We start from the raw sequence: 27,336 nt of genomic DNA on the forward strand, positions 1-27,336 counted from the left end.
CATTCACCTACTAAGGAATATACTTTAAAGTTCTGATAAATGTAAATTAAAAAGCTTCTATAAATCTCTGTGTTGGTTTCTGGAACAGACTTAAGTTCTCAACTCCTTTGGGTAAACTAAAGAGCAGGATTGCTGGGTCATATAGTAAGAATGTTTGCAGGAAAATAGCAAATGTCCTTCCAAAATGGCTGTACTATATAACATTTTATGTATATAGTAACCAGAGCACTGTTCAGCTCTGGCTTATGGTGGTGCAGGGGATTGAACCTGGGACTTTGGAGCCTCATGCATGAGAGACTCTTTGCATAACCATTATGTTATCTACCCCTGCCTTCAATGGAAATATACTATTCTACTACAAAAAAAAAAAAAAAGGTATGCTGAAGCCTGGGGAGGAGGTACAGTGAATAAAGTGTTGGACTCTTAAGCATGAGGTCCTGAGTTCAACTGCCAGTACTATATATGCTAGAGTGATACTGTGGTTCTCTCTTATCTTTGCTCTTATAAATGAATTTTTAAAATGATGCATTATGAATTCTACTTTAAAAAATTAATTCCTTCCTCTCTTCAGGGGGAGGATACAGGTTGTAATGTTCCTTGAAATATTTTTAGCAACAACAAAAATGAAAGCTTGAACTAAAAAAAATGTTTTAAAACCTCTTTTGACCTGAGCACTGATCAGTTCTTTCTTATGTTGGTGTGAACTGAACCTGGGAACTCAACTCTCAAGCATGAAAGTCTGTTGCATAAACTGCTATGCTATCAGTTATGCTGACCTAGTTATTTTGTGGAGAAGGTTCAAATGAACTGCAGGGCAGTTTTATTACAAAGCAGGGGGAAAAAAAATCAAAGAAACTTATAAGCAAGAAAGAATCTTTAAGAGTTTCTATCATAGTCCCTATAAATCTTGCCCTGTAAGAGGGCAGTTTCAAGGATAAAGATAACAAATCAAACATTCATGAGCTAAAATCTACTTTTATTTATTTATTATTTTTTTAAAAGTGGAATTTATTTTATTTTTATTTTTCACCAAAATTATTGCTGGGACTTGGTGCCTGAACAATGCATTCACCAAAAAATCTATTTTTAAATACAAGAGAAAGAGCATAGTATTGTCTAAGAAAGTACCAGTGTTGATAAACATATTCCAATTTTTATTATTTTTTTTTAATGTTGAAAGATTTATTGTAAAAAGTCAAAGTGCATACCTAAGTGGAAAAAACTGTGCTTTGAGGATAGGGATATCTCATACAGAAAGGAAATGGATCCTGCAAGGGCTTGAACACAGGTCCTTGTGCATGGTAACAAACACACTTAACCAGGCCTGCCATCTCCCAGCGCCCCTCCTTGATATTTTTTATTTTTCTGTACTTGGGTTTTGTTTTCTGTCGATAGGCACTTTTAATAATTTTTGACACTTGCCCTATCTAGAGATAACAAAAAGATGCTAACAGTGTATGCCAAAGTACCTTGAGTTCTTTAAACAAAAGGTGCTAAATAATTTACTTTTTTTCCTCCACAGTTATTATTGTTATTTTAAATATTTATTTATATATGTCCTTGTTTTTTATTGTAGTTATTATTGTTGTTGATGTTGGATAGGATAGAGAGAAATGGAGAGAGGAGGGGAAGACAGAGAGGGGGAGAGAAAGGTTGGTCGGTAGTGTAGCGGGTTAAGTGCATGTGGCACAAAGTGCAAGGACCAGCGAAGGATCCTCCAGGGTTATTGCTGGGGTTCAGTGCCTGCACTATGAGTCCACTGCTCCTCAAGGCTATTTCCCCCCTTTTGTTGCCCTTGTTATTTACTGTTGTTGTTGTTATTATTGTTGTCATTGTTGTTGGATAGGACAGAGAGATATGGAGAGAGGAGGGGAAGACAGAGGGGGGAAGATAGACACTTGCAGACCTGCTTGACCACTTGTGAAGTGACTCCCCCCCCTGCAAGTGGGGAGCTGGGGGCTCAAACCAGGATCCTTAGGCTGGTCCTTGGACTTTGCACCATGTGTGCTTAACCCGCTATGCTACCGTCCAACCGCCCTCCCCCCCTTTTTCTTTTACCAGAGCACTGTTCAACTCTGGCTTATAGTGGTGCTTCATGGAACTGAACTTGGGAATTTAGACCCTCAGGCATGAAAGACTCTTTGCATAACCATTATCCTATCTAGCCCAACCCCACAATCTACTTTCTGAAGAAGGTAGTATTCCTACCAATTTTAGATTGTTCCAATGACAATCAAGTGGTAGGAATTATGTAGCAGATCAAGGTCTATGTCTGTACATTATAGAGATTTATATGACAAATGAAATGAAGACAATTAAGAGCTGGGCATAGTGTGCAAACATTAATTATCATGAGCAAGGATCTGGGTCCCCACCCACAGGGGAAAAGTTTCAAGAGTGGTGAAGCAGTGCTGCAAATATCTCTCTCTTCCTATTTTCCTTTCCCCCTCTCAACTTCTTTTTTTTTCTGAATATATTAAAATTAAAAAAAAATATTTATTTTCCCTTTTGTTGCCCTTTTTTATTGTTGTTACTGATGTCGTCATTATTAGATAGGACAGAGAGCAATGGAGAGAGGAGAAGACAGAGAGGGGGAGAGAAAGATAGACACCTGCAGACCTGCTTCACCGCTTGTGAAGCGACTCCCCTGCAGGTGGGGTGCTGGGGGCTAGAACCGGGATCCTTATGCCGGTCCTTGTGCTTTGCAGCCACCTGTGCTTAGTCTGCTGTGCTACTGCCTGACCCCCCCCCTCAATTTCTATCTCTAACCAAAATAAAATAAAAATATTCAAAATGATTAAAGAAATGAAGATAATAATGAAATGTTTGCTTGCGGTAAATTATAAAGCTTTTTTTGACCATGAGAAAACATTCCCACAAAGAAAAACCTCAAGACCAAATGTCTTGGGCCCTGGTGGTGGCATACCTGGTTGAGTGCACATGCTTCAAGTGCAAGGACCCAGGTTTAAGACACTGATACTCACCTACAGGGGGAAAGCTTTGTGAGTGGTGAAGCAGGATGGCAGGCATCTCTCTGTCTCTCTTGCTATCACCCCCTTCCCTCTCAATTTATGGCTATCTCTACCCAATAAACAAATAAAAATGGGGCCAGGCAGTGGCACACTGAGTTAAGCACTCACATTACAATGCATAAGGACCCACGTTCAAGCCCCTGGTCCCCACCTGCAGGGGCAAAGCTTTACGAGTGGTGAAACAGGACTGCAGGTATCTCTATCTCTCTGTCCCTTTCTGTCTCAATTTCACTGTCTCTATGCAATAATAAATGAATAAAAATAAAGATTAAAAAATGCCAATGTCTTTGCTGATGAATCAAATTTATAGAATTAAGGGTTGAGGAGGAAGCTTAAACACAACTTGCACAAGTAACGGTCTAGATTTGACCCCTAACACCATGTAAGAACAACAAAGACAAAAGAAGTAGAAAAATAGAAAAACACTCTGTGGGTGGTGGGATGGTGCTTTGGTATCTCCCTTGCAAAAAAATAAAATGGTGGAGTGAGTACATGACACCCTGGGTTCATTCTCCAGTATCATATTAGTAAATAATAATAACTATTAATAATATTGGTTATTATTATTAATTCTATATAAATTTCCAAAAGAACTGAAAAAGTGAATACTACTCAATTCATTCAATGAAAGCAGTAATATCTTAATGCTTAAGACAATAAAAAAAAAAGAGTTCTTTATGTCTTAAAGATATTTGTAGGCTAAATGGTTGCATCCTGTAATCAATACAGTTAGATGACACCTGCCTTGATCCATGTGACGGCACCAGTAATTTTACTTACCCATAGTGTGAATGTCAACATAATAGGGGTTGGGGGGTACTATTTTCATAGTGAAAATAGTTTTTTTTCAATATTTTTTATTTATTTTCTTTTTTTTAATTTATTTTTTATGTAAGAAAGGATAAATTAACAAAACCATAGGGTAGGAGGGGTACAACTCCACAAAATTCCCACCATCCAATCTCCATATCCCACCCCCTCCCCTGATAGCTTTCCCATTCTCTATCCCTCTGGGAGCATGGACCCAGGGTCGTTGTGGGTTGCAGAAGGTGGAAGGTCTGGCTTCTGTAATTGCTTCCCCGCTGAACATGGGCGTTGACTGGTCATCCATACTCCCAGTCTGCCTCTTTCTTTCCCTAGTAGGGTGGGTCTTTGGGGAAGCGGAACTCCAAGACATTTATTTATTTTCTTAAATTTTATTTATTTTCCCTTTTGTTGCCCTTGTTGTCTCTTTTATTGTTGTTGTAGTTATTGTTATTGATGTCGTCGTTGATAGATAGGACAGAGAGAAATGGAGAGAGGAGGGGAAGATTCAGAGAGGAAGAGAGAAAGAGAGACACCTGCAGACCTGCTTCACCGCCTGTGAAGCGACTCCCCTGCAGGTGGGGAGCCGGGGCGCGAACCGGGTTCCCTAAGCCTGTCCTTGCGCTTTGCGCCACGTGCGCTTAACCCGCTGCGCTACCGCCCGGCTCCAGAAAACAGTTTTCATAATAGTTTTAAATCACAGTTCCCTGAAAAGGAGATGTTCAAAGGTTCAAGAAAGTGTACTTTGAGGGAGTTGGGTTGTAATGCAGAAGGTTAAGCACATGTGGCGCAAAGTGCAAGGAAGGGTGTAAGGATCCCCATTTTGAGGCCCAGGCTCCCCATCTCTAGGGGAATCGCTTCACAGGAGGTGAAGCAGATCTGCAGGTGTCTTTCTCTCCCCCTCTCTGTCTTCCCTTTCTCTCTCCATTTCTCTGTCCTATCCAACAATGACGACATCAATAACAATAATAACTACAACAATAAAACAAGGGCAACACAAGGGGAATAAATATATATAATAAAGAAAGTGTACTTTGAGAATCACCTCACGGAGCTAAGTTGCAGAAAACCAACAAACATTAGCTATTCCTAAAAGAATTAAGTAAATTTCAAAATTATTCCATCTATGATCCAAGAAAGATAGAAAAGGACATACCCTGGTCATATTTAGCTTGACTACTAATCTCAAGTCAGGTATTTAAAAATACATAATCTAAGAGAACCTTTCCTACAGATTTTAGTGTGACATATTTGGCAGAAGGAATCTAATTCAAACCAGCTGTGGGATTCTTGCTGAGCAGCAGAACACACTGCCAGAAGACCCCCTATAGTGAGATGGTCAGATGAACTCATGAAAAGGCATTTTAGAAGCGTTAACTCTGTAAGATTCCATACCACCATTCCACTTTCTACATTGTAAAGTAGCCACACTTTCTTTGGGTCATTCTCTCCTCCAAAGAAAGTACATATGTAAAACTACACAACAGTGGTCTGGGAGATGGTGCAGTGGATAAAGCATTGGACTCTCAAGCATGAGGTCTGGAGTTTGATATCCGGCAGCGCATGTACCAGAGTGATGTCTGGTTCTTTCTCTCTCTCCTCTTATCTTTCTTATTAATAAATAAATATAATATTAATAAAAAAATTAAACTACACAGCACATACCCTGAAAAGTTCATGGCGCCCTTAACGTGTGTTCTTCTACTCATATCATAAATCTCAAAAAATGTGTAAAATGAAAAATTATTATTATGATCCTCTTCATTTAGGGCTGGGGAGATATAGTATGGTTATGCAAAAGACTTTCATGTCTGAAGTTCCCAGGTCCCAGGTTCAATCATCAGCATCACCATAAGCTGGAGCTGAGAAATGTTCTCTATCCTTCTCTGTATTTCTTTATCATTAAAATAAAATACACTTCTTAAAATCTTCTTTATTTACCAGATGCTTAACTCTTCATCAGTCTAAAATACAATTAAGTAAACAACCCTACCCCCAAAGCTTTAGTTTCCAGGAATCTATAAATGTACATGTCAATATAAATGTTGATGTATATTGCCTTAAAAATGGCTTCTGGAGGCTGGGTGGTGGTGCAACTGGTTGAGTGCACATGCGTAAGGACCTGGGTTCAAGTCCCAGTCCCCACCTGCAGGGAGAAAGCTTTGTGAGTAGTGAAGCAGGGCTGCAGGCGTCTCTCTGTCTCTTTCCCTCTCTATCTCCCCTTTCCTCTCAATTTCTGTCTCTATATAATAAAGAAAAAAAGGTAATAAAAAGATGTTTAAAAAGTGTTCTGTGAACAACAAGAACAACAAAATAAACCCCTTTGTGGGGCCCTCACAGGACCTTGCCCTCAACTTGGATCAACAACGGTAGAGGATGTTCCATACTCCAAAGGGAGGATGGACAACATACTCTATGCTACACCTGAGGAAGATGGGTCTATACTGGGGTAGCATGGAATGTTCCTACTCATGACCACAGAATGTAGGCTCAGAGCTAGAGGGATGCAGAGTTCACACAGGCTCCTAAGCTAATTATGGGCCCCAGATCAAATCGATGGGGTTTACAGTCAACAATATTTATACCCCTTTCCCATATTAGGGAGCTACTCTCTTCCCTGATCCAGCTTTCTGGTCCTTTTCCCAGCCATGACATCATCTCTCCAGACAATAACTTGGATCTACCTGCATATCAGATTTTAGGCTCAGGCAAAAACAAAAACAAAAAAACAACCAACTAAGCAAACAAAAAACACTAGTATAGCTACAGGCCCTTTGAAATATAACTAAAATATGCCTACTAGCTATCGACAAAATGGAGGACCCCCCCCAACACTTCATCTGCACTATTCCAGCCTTTAGGTCCATGATTGTTCAACACTTTGTTTGGCTTTGTATGTTAACTCTCTTTTCAGTCACCAGGTTCTAGATGCTAGCAGGATGACCAGACTTCCCTGGACAGATAACCCCACCAATGTGCCTTGGAGCTCTACTTCCCCACAGCCCTACCCGACTAGGGAAAGAGAGAGACAGGTTGGGAGTATGGATCGACCTGTCAACGCCCATGTTTAGCGGGGAAGCAATTACAGAAGCCAGACTTTCCACCTTCTGCATCCCACAATGATCTTGGGTCCATACTCCCAGAGGGGTAAAGAATAGGAAAGCTATTAGGGGAGGGGATGGGATACAGAGGCCTGGTGGTGGGAATTTTGTGGAGTTGTACCCCTCTTATCCTATGGTTTTGTCAATGTCTCCTTTTTATAAATAAATTTTTTTAAAAAAAAGTGTTCTGGGGTGTCTGGTGGTAGCGCAGCAGGTTAAGCACACATGGCACAAAGTGCATGGACCAATGTAAGGATCCCGGTTTGAGCCCCCCGTTCCCCACCTGCAGGGAAGTCGCTTCACAGGCAGTGAAGCAGGTCTGCAGGTGTCTTATCTTTCTCTCCCTCTCACTGTCTTCCCCATCTCTCTCGATTTCTCTCTGTCCTATCCAACAACAATGACAGCAATAACAACAATAATAATAACCACAACAATGATAACAAAGGCAACAAAAGGGAAAAAATAGCCTGCAGGAGCAGTGGACTCCTAGTGTACGCACCAAGCCCCAGCAATAACCCTGGAGGAATTTTTTTTTTTAAACTAAATTAATTCTTAACTTATCAGGGACTATCTGCTTCTGCAGATATTGAATGTCCTGAATTTCTTTTCCTTTTTTGTGTTTATATTATCTTTTTGTTTTTATCTCACCACTCAAAAAGACATATTCCAAAATACAAGAAACAGAATTAGTGAGAGTGAATGTTCAGCACTTTCTCATTATTTACTTAAGCTTCAAACTGTTTTTCCCCACTAGAAAGACATAAGGCCCCTAACTTTCTGGCTTCGATTTTCTCTTGTGGGCAACTTCTGGTCTGGCCCCATCCTCTGGTTTCTTTCAGTGGTCATACGCTACCCGATCTGGGAGGCAGGAGTTGACTAAACCCCATTTAATTCTACCATGCAGTGTCTTCAACTGATTTCACTAGGGGATGGGAAGATAACATAATGGTTATGCAAAAAACCCTCTCATACCTGAGGCTCTGAAGTCCCATGTTCAATCCCTAGTACCACCATAAACCACTGCTGAACAGTGCTTTGATATCTCTTTCCGTATCTCTTCTAATTAAAATAAAATATTAAAAACAAAACTGATTTCTCGAAAAAAACAAACTAGTTTCTCTAGGCTGACACAGCTACATGGACAAACTAGACCTCTCATTTATTTATCATTTTTATTTCTGTTTTCTCCTCCACCCCTCCTTGAAAGTGGGGACCAGGGATTTGAACCCAGGTCCTTACACTGGTGATGTGTACACTCTACCTGGTACACCACCACCAGGCCTCATTTTTCTTCTTAATCCACTGGTACTTCTAGAACAAGAAGTAAAGAATTCCTGTTGTTATACTAACTAATTTTATTAAGAAACCTGTGTAGAGAGCTACAAGTCCCACCCATTTAATGGTCAAGTTCAAATTGTCTAAGTTGACCCAAACAATATATCTGAATGCCTCATATTAAAGCTTTCACTACTTATAAAATCTTCAGGATTAAGCTAGGCTTCTCTGTTCACAATGAGCAAATTAAACTAATTATACTTCCTTGACATATTTTCACTTAATGAATAGTAATTAAAGCAGCTAAGAAAATGTGGCAAGTACTGTTGTAGGCATCTTAAAGTACTAACTTACTTAATACAGGCTTTTCATTTCATTAGGGCCCATTTAACAAATGAAAAAATGCATGGCATTATGGGGAAGATAATCACAAGTATAAGTAACTTGTTCCCGCTTACTTTCTAGGAGATGGAACAGGGATTTCAGCTGAGTCAAGGATTGGTTTTAGTCCCTTCTATTATACATTCTTGATTTTGTTTAAATTATAACAAGTTTTAGGTACAATTCATATACCATACATGAAAGTATTTAAGTGGATATTTTACCCATTTAAAGAATACAATTTTGAACTCTATTCAAAATTGTACAACCATTACCATGTTATTTTCAGTATTTTATCTACTACAAATACTTTATCCATGAGCAGTTACTCTTTCTTTCTCCTGACCTGTCCATATTACTTCTATGACAACAATCACTCTATTCCTGTCTACTATTTTGGATCTTTCTTTCTTTCTTTCTTTCTTTTAATTCTTTCTTACCAGAGTACTGCTCAGCTCTGGCTTATGGCGGTGTGGGGGATTGAACCTGGAACTTGAGAGCCTCAGACATGAAAGTCTCTTTGCATAACCATTATGCTATTCCCCCACCCTTGGATATTTCTTGTCAATGAAATCATAAAACATGACACCTTTTGTGTCTGGCTTCTTTCATTTAGTCTAATATTCTCTATGCTCATTCATTCTTTTATGCTGCTAAATAATATTCCACTGTATACACTTGCCATGTTTGTTTATTCATCAATTGATGGACACATGGTTTGTTTCCATTGCTGTTTAGGTGCTGTGAGTAATGCTTTTTTAGAAAACTTTTTTAAAAAATATTTTATTTATTTATTTTCCCTTTTGTTGCTCTTGTTTTTTATTGTTGTTGTAGTTATTATTATTGTTATTGATGTCGTTGTTGTTGGATAAGACAGAGAGAAATGGAGAGAGGAGGGGAAGACAGAGGGGAAGAGAAAGACACCTGCAGACCTGCTTCACTGCCTGTGAAGCAACCCCGCTGCAGGTGGGGAGCCGGGGGGCTCAAACCAGGATCCTTCAACCAGTCCTTGCGCTTTGTGTGCTTAACCTGCTGCTCTACCACCCGACTCCCAAATAATGCTTTTTTTTTTTTTTTTTTTTTTTTTTAAGAAAGAGACAAGGGATGGAGAAAGTGAAAAAGACCATAGCACTAAACCTTCCTTTAATTTGGCGGGGACTGGGCTCAAACCTGGATCATGCACATGGCAAAGCAGCATACTCTCATGCTATAGATTTTGAATAATGCTATAAAAAACATATAATAAACATTTATATACAAGTTTCTATGTGAATATATATATATATTTGCCTCCAGGATTATTGCTGGAGCTTAGTGCTGGCACTATAAATCCGCTGCTCCTAGCAGCCATTTTTTTCCATTTTACTGGATAGGATAGAGAGAAATTGAGAGGTGAGGGAGAGATAGAGATGAGAGAGAAACCTGTAGACCTGTTTTGCCCTTGTGAAGCATCACGCCTGCATGTGGGGAGTGGGGCTTGAACTCTGTGCTTAGTACTATGTGCACTTTAATGGGTGCATGTACCACTGCCTGGCCCCTTGTATCTTTTCATTTTTCTTGGATATAAAATCTAGGAGTGGAATTGTTGTTTAATATAATGATTATATTCTTAAACTTTTGAGTAACTGCCAGACTCTTCCTCATTAACATCCCATTTTATGTTCCCACTAGCAGTGTAACAGAGTTCCACTTCCATGTCTACATTTGCTACTGTCTGTCTTTTTAATTATAGTTATCCTACTGGGTAGAAAGTGGTTCTGATTTGCATTCCCCTGGTGGCTATTTATATTTAGCCTCTTACTGACTGTGCTTATTGGCCATATGCTTCTCTTTTGGATACAGCTATTTAGAATCTTTCCCTATTTTTTAAATACAAGCAAACTTTCCTTTTTAAGATTTTTTAAAATTATCTTTATTTATTTATTGGATAGAGACTGCCAGAAATTGAGAGGGAAGGGGTGATAAAGAGGGAGAGACAAAGAGACACCTGCAGCACTGCCTCATCACTTGCAAAGCTTTCCCCCTGCAAGTGGAGACAGGGGGCTCAAACCCAGATCCTTGCGCATTACAACAGGAAAGCTCAACCTGGTGTGTAGCACCTACTTTCTCTATAAATTGTGTAACTTATGCTTTTAATACTGACTTATAAAAGTACTTTACAACTTCTTTTCTTTTTTTCTAGGTAGAGACAGAGAGAATAAAAGAGAACATAGTACTTGCTTTGGCATGTGCCCAAACCAGGTTCTAGCCTGGTCCCACTATACAGAAAAAAGTTTTGGCCCTGTAGTATCTTTCTCTCTGTCTCTTCCCATCTGAAAAAAGTTGGCCTTGAGCAGCAAAAGCCCCATAACTAAAACAAAAGAAAACAAACAAAACTCCAGAAAACAGAGAAAGAAATGGTTAAATTCCTACTTTTGTCTTAAGTCTTACCTTGTAGCAATAAGAGGGTAGCTGTGACATGGTGATGCCCAGGCATCCCTTGTCCATGGCATACAGTCATAAAGCAGCAAATCCTTCTCAGTCACAGCCATGAGGACTGGTCTCCACTGTTGTCTTCCACCATCTAGTTTTGCCTGTTATAGTGGTGAAATCCAAAAAACAGAGCTAACTATAAAGATAAGGAATTATAAAAGTTCCCTCACTGATGACTAATATAATAGGTTTCCATTTACCCCGCTCATCTTACTAGCCTTAATATAGGAGACATCCCCTCAGGATCCTTATAACTGGAAAAAGTATCTACTGAGAGGTATGAGTAGGACTTTATAGTTTGAAAAGACTCTCCCTGAATGAATCATAGGCATTAGCTAGTGACTGGACAGTTTTCTTACTGTTCCAGAATAACTAATCATAACTAATCTAATTAAAAACATAGTAATCTAGGGGCCAGAGGTAATGCACCGAATTAAGTGTACACACATAATGCGAAGTAAAAGGACCAGCACAAGGATCCTGGTTCAAGATTCCAGTTGGAAGCTGGGAATTCTGAGCTTCAGGCATGAAGGTCTGTTGTGTTATCCTCCAAGTTCCAATTTTATTTTTAATTAAAAGAGAACTTACTGGTGTAATTTACACATCATAAGATCTACCTCTCTTTTACTGTGGAGCAGGCCTCACACATGCACAATTTTACTTATCCAGACTGATTTTTCATTCAGACAGAGAAAGAGACAGAGAGAAAAAATATCAAACTTTCCTCCAGCACCTCCCATGTGACACAAGGGCTCAAACCTGATCTGTGGGCAAGGCAAGGCACAAAACCTAATTGATGAGCTACATCTCAGGCCCCTAAGACAGATATTTATATATCTGCACCTGAGAGATGGTGCAGTGGATAAAGCAATGGGCTGGGCAGTATGGGGTCCAGAGGTATATATACCTGAGTGATGATCTGGGTTTTTTTGTTTGTTTTTCTTTTTTCTTATTATCTTTATTTATTTTATAGAGACAGTCAGAAACAGAGAGGGAAGGGTGTGATAAAGAGGAAGAGAGACAGAGAGACACCTGCAGCACTGCCTCACCACTCGCAAAGCATTCCCCTTTGTAGGTAGGGACTGGGGGCTCGAACCTGGGTCCTTGTGCATTGTAACATTTGTACTCAACCAGGTACGCCACCACCAAGCCCCTAATGTTTTTGTTTTTTCTTTCTCTTTCTCTCCTCTTCTCTCATTAATAAGTAAAATTTGAGAGAGATTGAGAAAGGAAGAAAGACAGAGAGAATAGAGTACCACTCTAGCCCAAGAATAATATTCCAATAATGAAATAGTGCAAAATATAAAACCTGTCCTTGCAGAGGGTTAAAATAATAATTTTTGTGTATGTGTGGAACCAGGGCCTCATGCAAGCATGATTCACAATTCTGAGTCACTTTTATTTTGATGGAGACAGAGAGAGGGAAAGACACCACAGTACCAAAGCATCCTCCATTACCACAGCACCTCTTATGTGGTGCTCAGGCTCAAACCTGGGCCAAACATAGAGCGATGAAGACAATCCACCCTATGAGCTACCTCTCCAGCACAAATTATTTGATTTTTTTTTTTTGCTGCCCGTTGTAAAATGACTTTGTTTTATTTATTATTTTTTAAATATTTATTCCCTTTTGTTGCCCTTGCTGTTTTATTGTTGTTGTTATTATTGTTGTCGTTGTTGGATAGGACAGAGAGAAATGGAGAGAGGAGGGGAAGACAGAGAGGGGGAGAGAAAGATAGACACCTACAGACCTGCTTCGCCGCCTGTGAAGCAACCACCCTGCAGGTGGGGAGCCGGGGGCTCGAACCGGGATCCTTAAGTCGGCCCTTGTGCTTTGTGCCATGTCTCCTTAACCCGTTGTACTACAGCCCGACTCTCAAATGATTTTCTTTTTAAAAGGGGAAGGTAGATAGCATAATGGTTATGCAAAGAGTCTCTCATGCCTGAGGCTCCAAAGTCCCAAGTTAAATCCCCTGCACCCCCATAAGCCAGAGCTGAGCAGTGTTCAGGTTAAAAAAATTGTTTCCCCCCCTAAATTATGAGGGAGATTTTGATGATTAGAGTGTATGCACTTGAAAAAAACCAAGTTAAATGCATTTTTTTCCTAAAGAAGAAATTAGATGAAAGGAAAATTGCTAATGAAAATAAAATAATATGCAATTTTGAGTTTTTTAAAGAATTATTTTATTATTTTTTTAATTTTCCCTTTTGTTGCCCTTGTTTTTTATTGTTGTAGTTATTATTGTTGTTGTTTTTGCTGTCGTTGTTGGATAGGACAGAGAGAAATGGAGAGAGGTGGGGAAGACATGGGGCGGGGAGAGAAAGATAGACACCTGCAGACCAGCTTCACCACCTGTGAAGGGACTCCCCTACAGGTGGGGAGCTGGGGCTCAAACCAGGATGATTACGCCAGTCCTTGTGCTTCACGCCATGGGTGCTTAACCCTTTGCGCTACCACCGGACTCCTAGAATTATTTTATTTTTAAAGAGAAAGAGAGGGAGAGAAGCAGAGCAAAAGAGAGAAAGAGACAGAGAAAGTGACCATAGCAGCAAAGTTTCCTTCAATGAAAAGGGGGTTGGTCTGAAACCTGGGTTAGGCATGTGGCAAAGCAGCCCAATAACAAGAAAGCTAGTTTGCCAGCACAAAAAATGTTTTAAAACTGTTTATTCTTTTAAAATCTAAACTCCTTATTTTTTCTTAAAGACTGTATTTCTCCTCTTCCACTTACTACTAGAGAAAAATGAAACCTCAATTTAAGTCTTTCTGTTTGCCTCCTTTCCTTAACTTACAAGGGTACTATTAGCTTTCACTGGAGCTAAAATTCTGCCTGCTATATATAGTATGTGTTTTCGGCTGTGGTATCAGTGCAAGTAGCCTTGGGGGCTCTGCTATTGAGGTTTTGGCCAAAGATAAAGGTATTCTAATGTTAGGGCCTTAGTTGTCTTGTGTTTCAACATCCACACATGCAAAATACCTGGCAAAATACCAGCCTTCTCCAAATTTTGCTAGTCTTCCCCTCCCCCATAAAGTACAGAAAATGAAAAGAGAACTAACAGTTTGTCTTACTAATGTAGTGCTGGAAATTGAAGGCTGGGTCTTAGCATATCAGGTATGTGTTCCACTACTAAGCTACTTTACTGGTTCTAAAAAAGTCATTGTTGGGGTATAGTAAAGAGCATAATGGTTATGCAAAAAGGCTCTCACACCTGAGGCTCCAAAAAGTCCCAGGTTCAATCCCCCATACCACCATAAACCAGAGCTGAGCAGTGCTCTGGTAAAAAAAAAAAAAGGAAAGAAAAAAGTCATTGTTTATTTCCTAAATTGATTTTTTTAAAAAAGATTTTATTTATTTATTATTATTATTTATTATTATTATTATTATTATTTTATTAATGAGAAAGATAGAAGGAGAGTGAGAGAGAGAACGAACAAACCAGACATCATTCTGGTACATGTGCTGCCAAGGATCAAACTCAGGACCTCATGCTTGGAAGAGTCCAGAGCTTTATCCACTGTGCCACCTCCCAGACCACAATTTTTTTCCTTTTTTAAGATTTGTTTATGAGAAACAGGAGAGAGAAAAACAGAACATCACTGATATGTGCAATATGAGATTCAGAATCAGGACCTTGTGCTTGAGATTTCAATGCCCTTTCCATTGTTCCAGACCATATCCTTTATTTTACTATTACAATAGAAAACAGAGGAAAAATAAAATAAACCATCCTATTAACCCTGATTTAAACATTTTGGGGACTATCAGGGACAAAGTAGAGACTGTGAAAAGAAATCTTTCTTTGGCTAGGTTGGTTTTTCTAATCAATACTCAAATGCTTAAAAATATTTGCTTTGGGGGCCGGGCGGCAGCATACTGGGTTAAACATACATAGTGCGAAGCACAAGGACCCTCCAGCGAGGCTCCTGGTTCCAGCCCCCGGCTCCCCACCTGCAGCTGGATCACTTCAAAAGCAGTAAAGCAGATCATCATCAGGTGTCTTTCTCTTCCTCTCCTATGTCTTCCCCTCCTCTCTCAATTTCTCTCTGTCCTATCCAACAACAGGAACAACAAAAAAAAAAAAAAAAAAAGGGAAAAAATAGCCTTCAAGAGCAGTGGATTCATAGTGTAGGCACTGAACTCCAGCAATAAGCCTGGAGGAAAAAAAAACAAAAAAAAACACCTTGCTTTGGCTACCTGGGAGGTGGCATAGTACACAAAGTACTATTGGAAGCTCAAGCACAAGAATCAGAGTTCAACCTCCAGTATTACAACTGCCAGAGCCATGCCTGATTTTTTGCTCTTTCTTCTTCTCTCTCAAAAAAATCTTAAAAAAAAAACAAAAAACTTGTTTTAGTATGTAGATGTCTCAACAGTGGGTGGGGGTAGATAGCACATAGTTATGCAAAAAGAGATTCTCACACCTGAGGCTCCGAAGTCCCACCCCCCTCCACCCCCATAAGCCAGAGCTAAGCAGTGCTCTAGTAAAAAAAAAAAAAAAAAAGTCTCAACAGGTAGATATTATATCTTCCATGCATTAGGTTGAAGGTTCAACCCTCAGCACACAGGAGCACCATGAGTAGCATCAAGGCAACTCCATAGATGGTGGAGTGATGCTTTGGTGCTTAGGTCTCAGTCTCTCTCTCTCTCTCTCTCTCTCTCCCCCTTTCCCTTTCCCTCTCCCTCTCCCTTCTCCCTCTCCTTTTTAAATCATAACTAGGACTTTACCACTCCAGGTCAGCTTTTTCAAATAAAAAGAAATGGATAGATACAAAGACACCACAGCACCAAAGCTTCCTTTAGTTTGCTGGGGGTAGGGCTTAAACCTGGGTTGTCCCCATGGCAAAGCAAGTATACTAAGTGAGCTATATTAATTGCCACAGAGCACTGCTCAGTTCTGATTTATGGTGGTGCTGACGATTAAACCTGAGACCTCAGAGCCACAGAGATGAAAGTCTTTTGTATAACCATAATGCTATCTCCCCAGCCCACTTGTTTTAACTGTGCTTCTTCATAAAAGTGATCACAGTTCCAATTCTATATTCTAATTTATTATTATTTGAAAAGTTCATAAAAGTTTAGAGTGGAGTTCAAAATTGGTCCACAATACAATTACCTAGAAATCTACAAAACAAAATTGCCAGGCCCCACCAGAACTACCAAAGTGAAGCTCTGCTGGGCTGGGGTGGGGGGGAAGGAAACAGATCTGGGGAACTTTATTTAGAAGAAAACAAAAGAACTAAATTGGGGATGGATGGTGGTGCACCTGGTTGAGCACACGTGTTACAATGCACAAGGACCTGGGTTCGAGCCCCTGGTCTCCACCTGCAGGGGGAGAGCTGAAAGCTTTGTAAATGGCCAAGCAGTGTTGCAGTGTCTCTCTCTCCCTCTCTGTCATCCCCTTCTCTCTCAATTTCTGGCTGTCTCTATCCAATAAATAAAGATGATTAAAAAAAAATTAAAAAGAAGAACTAGAGATTCCTGGACTGATAGTGACCTAGTCTCTGCCCCACTGTACACACATAAGGAAATCATGATTCAAAAAAGAGAAGAAACTTGCAAATATATATAAAATCAGAGCTGGGGAGATAGCATAGCAGTTATAACCTTCATGCCTAAGGTTCTGAGGCCCCAAGTTCAGTCTCTGGTACCAACAGAAGTCGGTGCTCTGGTACATATGTACATAAGTACATAACACGTACATACATACAACTGAGATGGAAACATAGTGCAGACCTTTTGATTTCTTTTCAAACTAAAACTTCAAGCAAACTAAAATTTCCAATGTGTGAAATAAAGAAAAGAAAAATTAGCCAAAGAATATGACTCTTTATAAAAAGTCTTTTTTTTTTTTTTTTTTAATTAACCAAAGTACTGCTCAGCTCTGGTTTACGGTGGTGCGGGGGATTGAACCTGGGACTTAGGAGCCTCAGGCATGACAGTTTGTTTGCATAACTATTATACTATCTATCCCTGCAGACCTTTTAATTTCTAACCCCTTCTGGTATAACTGATAGTGAAGGGACAGAAAGGAAAAGAAAACTTAAAGTCTCTTTTTTGTCAAATTTAAAGTCAGTTCTTCCTTTCTTTCCTTTACCAACTATATCCCTTTACTATCTACTTAGGTTTTATTTTTCAATTGTCCATTTGTGTAATGGTCAATAAAATATTTTATATATTTCATATGTTCTCCTGAAGAGCAGGATAAACCACAGCAGGCTTTCTTTGAAGTTCTTTATCAACAGACTAGGATAGAGATGTGAAATTACAACCTGTGGGCCAAATGTAGCCCACAACTTGAACTTGTTAACAAAGTTTCACTAAGACACAGTCATGTCTACTAACTATGTCTACTGTCTATGACTGTTTTCTTGCTGTAATGGTAGAGTCAAATAGTTGTGACACTAAATAACCCTTTGCAGAAAACATATGCTAATCATGGTCTAAAATCATGGAAATCATCCAGTCTTTAAGGACAGTGATGATAACAGGAACCTTTTTTTAGTTATATTGTGATACTGAGCATGATGGCAGTCAGATCTTCTGATAGAGATGATAATTATCAATGAATAATTCAGTGAGCTGCCCTTGGGGGTGGTGTAGTACAGAAAGCATTGGTCTCTTTAGCATGAGGCCCCAAATTGAGTCCCTGGCATCATATGTGCCAGAGTGAGTTCTGCTTCTTGCCTACAACTCCTTTCTTACTAACAAATAAGTTAAAGTCAACAGAAAACCAAGTGGTACTTTTAAGAACTAAAGACTGACAAAAGATCTGTAAGGTAGATATCCAGGACCTGGCTACATGATAAGTACATCACAGATAAAGAGATGGAGGAACTATCCTGACTCAGAACAATGAAGAGTGAGATCCTGTCTGTCTCCTAGCTTACCTGTTCTGCCAGCCAGGCAATGTGCTTTACCTCCTTGCTGCCTCCTGCTGTACTAGTTGCACCAAGCATGGTATTGAGTTCGGCCAACACCTGTGGGAGGAGAGCCATTATGTTGGTGTGGATAGCTACGAACCAGGAGTGTGCTGTGGCTGTATCTTTGCAGCGGAGGATCAATGTGTTCCTGCTATCAGGAGAATGTAGCTCTATCAATCTGTGTGGGAAAAGAGAGAGGGAGAGAGAAAAAATAGATCAGAAGACATCAAATTTGTAAGAGTTTAATACTCAAAACTGCAAATCTAATTTCACATTCTAGGATAAGAGTACTTTTTCTTTATTCCTTAGGGCCCAATTCCAAAGAAAATCACATATGGAAAGATAATCATCAGAATGATTAACTGCTGGGTCTGTTCTTCCACTGTGCTAATGTAACAATCTAAGATGAGGGAATATATTGTATAGTCTATAGCAGAACACTTCTCTTTGCTTTAATTTTCATGTAAAAGAATGAAAAGCATACCTTCTGAATCTCATACATACTTTGTAAAAAGGATTATTATTTTTAAAAGAACACTAAGAAAATTCCAGTATAAAGTATTGCCAGGTAAAGAAAATTACTTGCAAAAAGCAAACTAAAATTTCCAATGTGTGAAATAAAGAAAAATTAGCCAAAGATTATTACTCTTTATAAAAAGTTTTGATCTATTTCTTAGTGTCTGGACAACATTAAATGACTAGTCCTAGGAGATGGCATAGTGGATAAAGTGCTGAATTCAAAAACAGAGGTCTTAAATTCAACCCCTGGAATCTCACATAACAGAGTGATGCTTTAGTGTTCTCTCTCTCTCATGAATAAATATTTTTAAAATATTTAAAGAAACTTGGACTAGCTGTGGAGTACTACACCAGAACAAAGTACTTAGGGGAAGTAGGGAAAACGGTAGGAGGGAGGGGCATTGGGGTCCTGGTGTATGATGGGGGGAAAAGGAAGTAGATTGGGGGTGTCTTGGAGATACCTAGACACCTATCAAGGAGATGAGAAGTTGTACCTATGTGCCAACAACTGTACTGTAAACCATTAACCTGCCCCAGTAAAGTGCGTGTGTGTGTGTGTGTGTGTGTGTGTGTGTGTGTGTGTGTGTGTGTTTGTAGTAATTTAAAAACATTATGCAATTAGACCCTGAGATAAAGTAAAAAAAATAGTTCGTTGTAAGATCTTTAACTTTAGGGCCAGGGAGTGGTGCACTTGGTTGAGTACACATGTTACCATGCACAAACCCCTGGTCCCTACCTGCAGCAGGAAGTGTCAGTAGTAGTGAAGCAGGGGGTACAGGTGTCTGTCTCTCTCTGCCTACCCATCTCTTCTCAGTTTCTTTCTGTGCTATCAAATTAAAAGAAGAAGACAAAAAATTGGCTGCCAGGAGCAGTGGATTCACAGTGTAGGCACCAAGTCCCAGCTATAACTCCAGTGGCAATAAATAAATAAATAAATAAATAAATGACCATTTTCAGCCGATCTTGGATGGACCTTGAAAAAATCATGTTGAGTGAAATAAGTCAGAAACAGAAGGATGAATATGGGATGATCTCACTCTCAGGCAGAAGTTGAAAAGCAAGATCAGAAAAGAAAACACAAGTAGAACCTGAAATGGAATTGGCGTATGCACCAAAGTAAAAGACTCTGGGGTGGGTGGGAGGGGAGAATACAGGTCCATGAAGGATGATAAATGACATAGTGGGGGTTGTATTGTTAAATGGGAAACTGGGGAATGTTATGCATGTACAAACTATTGTATTTACTGTTGAATGTAATACATTAATTCCCCAATAAAGAAATAAATAAAATAAAATAAATAAATAAATAAGGGGCCAGGCAGTAGTGCAGTGGATTAAGCGCACGTGGCATGAAATGCAAGGGCCAGTTCAAAGATCCAGGTTCCAGACCTCTGCTCCCCACCTGCAGGGGAGTCACTTCACAAGTGGTGAAGCAGGTCTGTAGGTGTCTGTCTTTCTTTCCCCCTCTGTCTTCCCCTCCTCTCTAAATTTTCCTCTGTCCTATCTAACAACAATCACATAAGTAACAACAATAACAATAATAACAACAACAAGGGCAACAAAAATGGGGAAAAAATGGTCTCCGGAAGCAGTGGATTTGCTGCAGTGCCAGCACTGAGCCCCAGCAAAAACCCTGGACGTAAAAAAAAAAAAAAAAAGTGAGAAACTATAGAACAATAAAATGATTAAAAAATTATCAGAGCTGCTCAGGAAGTGGATAAAGCTTTGAACTTTCAAACAGGTCTTGAGTTTAATCCTTAGCATCACATGAGACAAAGTAATGCCTTGGTTTGTGATATCTCTCTCTCTCTTTCTCTCTCTCTCTCTCTCCTTATAAATAAATGTTTTAAAATATCAGAACTGTTACTGTGGTCCAGGAGGTGGCGCAGTGGATAAAGCATTGGACCCTCAAGCATGAGGTGCCAAGTTCAATTCCCCGACAGCACATGTACCAGAGTGATGTCTGGTTTTTCTCTCTCTCCCCCTATCTTTATCATTGATAAATAAATATAAAATTTAAAAAAGAACTGTTACTTACAAATAGCTTATTACTAGTTATCAAAAGATTCCCTCATAATAAGAACTTTCAGGTTTGGATTTTGTGTTGTGTGTTTGAGATGTTCACCAATCTTATAATTTGGCTGTTTTCTACAACTTTTTGATTATTTCCCTAGAACTTTGAAGCCATAAACTAATGGCTAGGCCTCCAGAGGGAGGGCAGGTTGTTGAATGAGTAAGTAGGTACCACAGAGCTAGGATCAATAAATTTATCATAATACTATGTGTGACCCAGAAGTACAGAAGCCTCTTTTTCAGTCCTTTGCTATTCTCACCTGAAGAGTATATTTTAAGGTAGTCATTACATTTTTATTTTAACCTATAATTTTTTTTGTTTGTTTTTAATTGCCACCAGGGTTATCACTGGGGCTCAGTGCCAGCTCATGAATCCACTACTCCCAGAGGCCTTTTTTTTTTTCCTCTTTCTATTTTATTTTGATAGAACAGCGAGAAATTGAGAGTAGAGGGGAAGGTGGGGAGGGGAGGAAAGACAGATACCAGAGAGAAATTGAGAGTAGAGGAGAAGGTGGGGAGGGGGAGGAAAGACAGATACCTGCAGATCTGTTTCCCTGCTCATGCAGCATCTCCCCTGCAGGTGGGGAGTGGAGGCAGGAACCCGGGTCCTTGTGTTTGGTAACATATGTGCTCAACAGGGTGTGCTACTACCTGACCCTTAACCTGTAATTTCATATTCTTTTTGTGAAGCCATGGCCTTATGTATGCATGACATCACCACTCCTGGGCCAATTTTTTCACTCAGAGAAAGGGGGAGAGACATGATAGCACCAGAAATTTCCCTGGTGCAATAGCTTATATGGTGCCAAAGCTTAAACTTGGGCCACAAACATGGTAAGATACATGCAGTACCCTGTGAGATATATCTTTAACCCCTGGGTTCATTGTTAATCCTCTGCTCTCTCCACTAGACTAGAAGCTCAGTATGAGCAAAGACTTTCTTTTCTATCTTTTTTCTTTTCTTTTCTTTTTTAAAAACCACTGTAGCTGCAACTCCACTGCCTTGTACAATGTCTGGCATAACAGTAGGTGATCAGTAAGTGTTTATGAAAAGATAGACTGGGGGGCCAGGTGGTGCCGGGTTGAGTGCACATGTTACAGTGCATAAGGACCTGGGTTTGAGTCCCTGGTCCTTACCTGCAGGGGGAAAGCTTCACAAGTGGTGAAGCAGGGTTGCAGATGTCTCTCTGTCTCTCTCCCTCTCTATCTCCCCCTTCCCTCTCCATTTCTGGCTGTCTCTCTCCAATAAATAAATAAAATAATAAAAAAAAAAGATTAAAAAAAAGAAAAGATAGACTAGGATCCAGGCTTTGGTGCACCTGTTAGAGCACACACATTTACCATGCTTGAGGACTGGGACTTAAACCCCCAATCTTCACCTGCAGGGGACAGAGCAGAGCTACAGGTATCTCTTCTCTTCTCTCCCTTTTCCATTCTCTTTCTCCTTCAGAAAAGAAAAGAGAATGGATGCTGGAAACAGTGGAGTCATCATGCAGTCACAGTTTCATTGATAACCCAACCCTGGTAGGGTGGTGAGGAGCATGATAGAAAAGATAGACTGGGCAGGGGTAGATAGCATAATGGTTATGCAAAGAGACTTTCATGCCTGAGATTCCAAAGTCCCAGGTTCAATCCCCTGTACCACCATAAGCCAGAGCTGAGCAGTGCTCTGGTAAAAAAAAAAAAAAAAAATCTTTAAAAAAAAAGAGAAAAGATAGACGAAGACAGAGAGATAGCGTAATGAACATGCAAACAACTTTTACACCTGATACTCCAAGGTTCCAGGATACCCTAGAGCTAAGCAGTACTCTGATTAAAAAAAAAGAAAGAAAAAAAGTGGGGGGTGCCCACCAAGTGGTGGTGCACTCAGTAGTGGAAATAGTGCACAAGGACCCTGGTTTGAGCCCCCTTTCCCCCACCTACAGCAGGGGACACTGCACAAGCAGTGAAGCTGGTCTGCAAGTCTCTCTCTCTGTATCTCTATCTACCTCTCCTCTCTCAATTTCTTACTGTTCTACTGAATAAAATAGAAAAAAAAAAAAGAAGAAGAAGAAGAAGAAGAAAAAGAAGGAAAAATGGCTGCCAGGAGTGGTGGATTCATAATGCCCACAATAAGCCCCAGTGATAACCCTGGAGGCAAAAAAAAAAAAAAAAAGGCAGGGCCAGGTGGTGGCGCACCTGGTTGAGCACACATGTTACAGTGTGTAAAGACCCAGGTTCGAGCCCCTGGTCCCCCCCCCCCTACAGGAGGAAAGCTTCACAAGTGGTGAAACAGTGCTGCAGGTGTGTCTCTGTCTCTCTCCCTCTCTATCACCCCCTTCCCTCTCAATTTCTGACTGTCTCTATCCAACAGATAAAGATTTAAAAAATTTTTTTTAAAAAAAGGCATGTCCGGAGGTGGCACAGTGGATGAAGCATTAGATTCTCAAGCATGAAGTCCAGAGTTCAATACCCGGCAGCACATGTACCAGAGTGATGTCTGGTTCTCTCTCTCTCTCTCTCTCTCTCTCTCTCTCTCCTCCCTCCCTCCCTCCCTCTTTCTGTCTTCATGAATAAATAAAATCTTTTAAAAAAAAAAAGGCAGACTGACCAGAATTCAAATGAGACTAAATATATGCCATATTTAGTATGACAATAATACCTGAAATTGTAAAGTGTTTTGAAAAGGTGCAAAAATGAGAGTTATTTCAAGATACATATGCCTGTAAATTGTTTTTCTTTGATAGGTGATGCAGGGGCTGATGACATTATTTCAAGGCAGCAAAAACTGTCTTCAGAAAAATGATGGGAGATAGCATCATGGTTATGCAAAAAACATTCATGCCTGAAGCTCCAAAGTCCCAGGTTCAATCCCTTGTACTACCATAAGGCAGAGCTGAACAGTGCTCTGGTAAAAAATAAATATATATTCTACTTTAGCTTGGCTGGGGAAACAGTATTAAGGTTATGCAGAAAGACATTTTATAGCTGATTCTTAAAGCTTTTTTTGAAATTCAGATTGTTCGCAGTTGTGTATTAACAAACAGCAGTCATAAGACTCTACCCAAGGGAGTCGGGCGGTAGCGCAGCAGGTTAAGTGCATATGTCACAAAGCATAAGGACTGGCATAAGGATCCCAGTTTGAGCCCCTGGCTCCCCACCTGCAGGGAGAGATGCTTCACAGGTCTGCAGGTGTCTATCTTTCTCTCCTCCTCTCTGTCTTCCCCATCTCTCTCCATTTCTCTCTGTCCTATTCAAAAACAACAATAACCACTACAACAAGGGCAACAAAAATGGAAAAAAAAAATGGCCCCCAGGAGCAATGGATCCATATTGCAGGCACCGAGCTCCAGCGATAACACTGGAGGCAAAATAAAAAATAAATAAATAAATAAAATGAGAATAAAAATAATGGATTAAGAAAGCCTTAAGTTAAAAAAAAAGTAGTTCTGATTATATCTGTATAATATATATGCATAAACATATATTATTATATTCTTTAGCAGAAAATCAGCTATATATTTTATGGGGAGAGTTAAAATCATACCTTACACTATAAAACAATAAAATTTTGCATTAAAAGCTAGAGTCTTATAAACCAATATTAACTTAATCATAAAAATTCTATTAAAATTGTAAAAAGGTAGAATCACCTCTGTTATAATCCTTTTGATGAATTAATAGCTCTCTTCAGAGCAACTACTCAGATGGTCATTAAACTAGTGGCCCAGGAGGTTGCACAGAGGCTAAAATACTGGCCTTAGAAGCTTGAGGTCTTGAGTTCAGTTTTGACATAGTATATACTGCAGTGGTGCTCTGGTTCTCTCACTATTTTTCCATTAATAAATAAATACAATAAAAATAGTCATTAAAGTAGCTTCTCATTTTATAATTTTTTTAAAATTTTTTTAAACTTTTAATTTATTTTTTATTATTATTTCCCTTTTGTTGCCCTTGTTTTTTATAATTTCTTTAATGAAAAGTAATCAATAAAATGTTAGATTACATAACATGAATACAAACCCCTAATTATAAGTAACTAAGGTTAATCTTAAGAAGGTTCGGTGGTAGTGCACCCAGTTAAACACACGTAATAAGAATTGGTTAATCACACATAGTACGAAGCACAATGACCCGTGCAAGGATCCAGAAGGATCTGGGTTTGAACCTGCAGCTCCCCATCTGCAGAGGGGATGCTTTACAAGCAGTGACACAGGTCTGCAGGCGTCTTTTTCTCTCCCTCTCTGTCTCCCCCTTCCCTCTCAACTGTCTGACCTATTCAAAAAAAGAAAAAAATGGCCATCAGGAGTTTTAGATTTGTATTGCTGGCAAAGAGCCCCAGAGATAACCCTGGATGCAAATAGAAAAAAAAAAAGATTTTTAGGTGGTTGGGAGATAGCTTACCCAGCAGAGTGTACTTGATCATGTTCTCTGCTTTATAAAATAGAAATAAATGAAGGAAGGAAGGAAAGAAGGGAGGGAGGAAGAAAGAGAGAAAGGGAAAAAGAGAGAAATGGAGGAAGAAAGAAAGGAAGAGAGAAAGAAAGAAAGAAAGAAAGAGAGAAAGAAAGGAGGAGAAAGAAAGGGGAAGAAAGAAAGGAGAGGGGCCAGGCAATGGTATATCTGGTTAAGCACTCACATTACAGTGTGCAAGAACCCAGGGTCAAGCCCCTGGTCCCCACCAGCAAGAGGAAAGCTTCACAAGTGATGAAGCAGGCCTGCAGGTGTTTCACTGCCTCTTTACCTCTCTCTATTCCCCCTCTCTCCCCTCTCAATTTCTCTTTGTGTCTATCCAATAATAAACAAATAAATGATTTTTAAAAAGAACAAAATCTTAAAAGAGAGAGACAGACAGCAAGATCCTGCAACACTGAAGCATCCTTCAGTGCATTAGTGAGGCTTAAACCTAGGTCATGCCCATGACAAAGCAAACCCACAATCCAAATAAATCATCTTGTCAGTTCCTTTTATCTTCCTAAGAAATTTTCATTTTGGGCTAGAGGGGTGGCGCAGGGAGTAGGCTGCTGAGGTCCCAAATTCAATTCCCAGTATTCCATATACTACAGTGATGCTCTGATTCTGTCTTGTGTTAATAAACAAAGATAATCTTCTTTTTTAAAGAAATTTACATCTTATTAGTTTCATATGTGAGAAGTCAGGCACCACTCTAGTACATGTGACTCTAGAAACTGAACAAGGGGGGTTAGGGTTAGATAGCCTAATAGTTATGCAAAGAGACTCTCATGGCTGAGGCCCTGAAGTCACAGATTCAATCCCCTGCACCACCATAAACCAGAGCTAAGGGGGCCGGGCAGTGGTGCACTGGGTTAAGTGCGTGAAGTGCAAGGACCAGAGGAAGGATCCAGGTTCAGCCCCCAGCTCCCTACCTGCAGGGGGATCGCTTCACAATCGGTGAAGCAGGTCTGCAGGTGTCTATCTTTCTCTCCCCCTCTTTGCCTTCCCCTCCTCTCCATGGCAACAAGGGCAACAAAATGGAAAAAAAATGGCCTCCAAGAGCAGTGGATTCGTAGTGCACACACTGAGGCCCAGCAATAACTCTGGAGGCAAAAAAAAAAAAGAAAATTGAACCAGGAGGAATAGGCATGAGAATTTTAAGTTTCTTCACCAGCTGAGATATTTCCCCAGATGCTATGAACAAGCTTGTATATCTATCCAAACTTACAATTTTTTTCTACACATGTACATACATGTGTGAAATAATTTATATATGAAACTCCGAAGACATTTTCTCATCTCAGATTGATGTGCTCCTTTCAAGCTTTAGTCTACAGAGTCATACACACTTATAGCTAGAAGTACTATGGCAACATGTCTGTAAATTTGTAAAGCTCTAAGTAAATTGTTCCCCCTCATTTAGATAGAGCTCACCTGTTTTCCAGATCCGGCATACTTAGGTTTCTAGCAGCAAAACACATTTTGAGAGGGATGACCTTCCTGTCCTTAGTGCTGTTCTGGTGTTTTGGAGAGCCAGAGTCCTCACTGCCACTAAAGCTTGGTGACTGGGGAGCTGCACCTTCCCATGGCAGGTCTGATACTAATGATGGCTTCTTGATATATGGTGTTACTTCTCGGATGAACTTGACTATAAACAAAAATCAAAGAAGGAGATCAGTATTTTTGCTTCTTATGAACTACAACTAAAACACACAATATACATATAATAATCTGGTTTAAGTGAAGAAATATTCTTTTATTTATTTATTTATTTCCTCCAGGGTTATTGCTGGACTCAGTGCCTGCACCATGAATCCACCGCTCCTGGAGGCCATTTCCCCCCCTTTTGTTGTAGCCTCCTTGTGGTTACTATTATTGCCATTGTTGATGTTGTTCCATGTTGGATAGGACAGAGAGAAATGGAGAGAGGAGGGGAAGACAGAGAGGGGGAGAGAAAGATAGACACCTGCAGACCTGCTTCACCGCTTGTCAAGCGACGCCCCTGCAGGTGGGGAGCCGGGGACTCGAACCGGGATCCTTACGATGGTCCTTGTGCTTTGCACCACATGCGCTCAACCCACTGCGCCACCGCCCGACCCCCGTGAAGAAATATTCTGTTAAAGAGCTAGCACACAGAATCTTACAACTAGGGAGTCACTAAAGGGGATATGATCTAAATGAGAATTATCACTATGAGGGGCTGGGTGGTGGCACACCTGCTTGAGAGCACATGTTACAAATGTGCAAGGACCTGGATTCAAGCCATCAATCCCCACCTGCAGGGGGAAAGCTTTGTGATTGGTGAAGCAATGCTGCAGGTGTCTCT

General features: G+C 40.0%; 1 protein-coding gene across 2 annotated transcripts in view; it reads right to left on the minus strand.

The window, feature by feature from the left end:
* SNTB2 (syntrophin beta 2) overlaps positions 1-27,336 on the minus strand; it is a 103,845-nt gene that overhangs the window by 18,334 nt on the left and 58,175 nt on the right. Inside the window, exons 2-4 of one of the 2 annotated variants that reach the window (XM_060185277.1) lie at positions 26,445-26,658; positions 17,952-18,162; positions 11,024-11,166 (exon numbers count right to left, since the gene is read on the minus strand). In XM_060185277.1, the coding sequence (XP_060041260.1) occupies positions 11,024-11,166; positions 17,952-18,162; positions 26,445-26,658 (568 nt within the window). The remainder of the gene's footprint in view (positions 1-11,023; positions 11,167-17,951; positions 18,163-26,444; positions 26,659-27,336) is intronic. The other variant, XM_060185278.1, reaches the window with a different exon arrangement.

The sequence above is a fragment of the Erinaceus europaeus genome, chromosome 2 (assembly GCF_950295315.1).
Source record: "Erinaceus europaeus chromosome 2, mEriEur2.1, whole genome shotgun sequence".
Lineage (NCBI taxonomy): Eukaryota > Metazoa > Chordata > Mammalia > Eulipotyphla > Erinaceidae > Erinaceus > Erinaceus europaeus.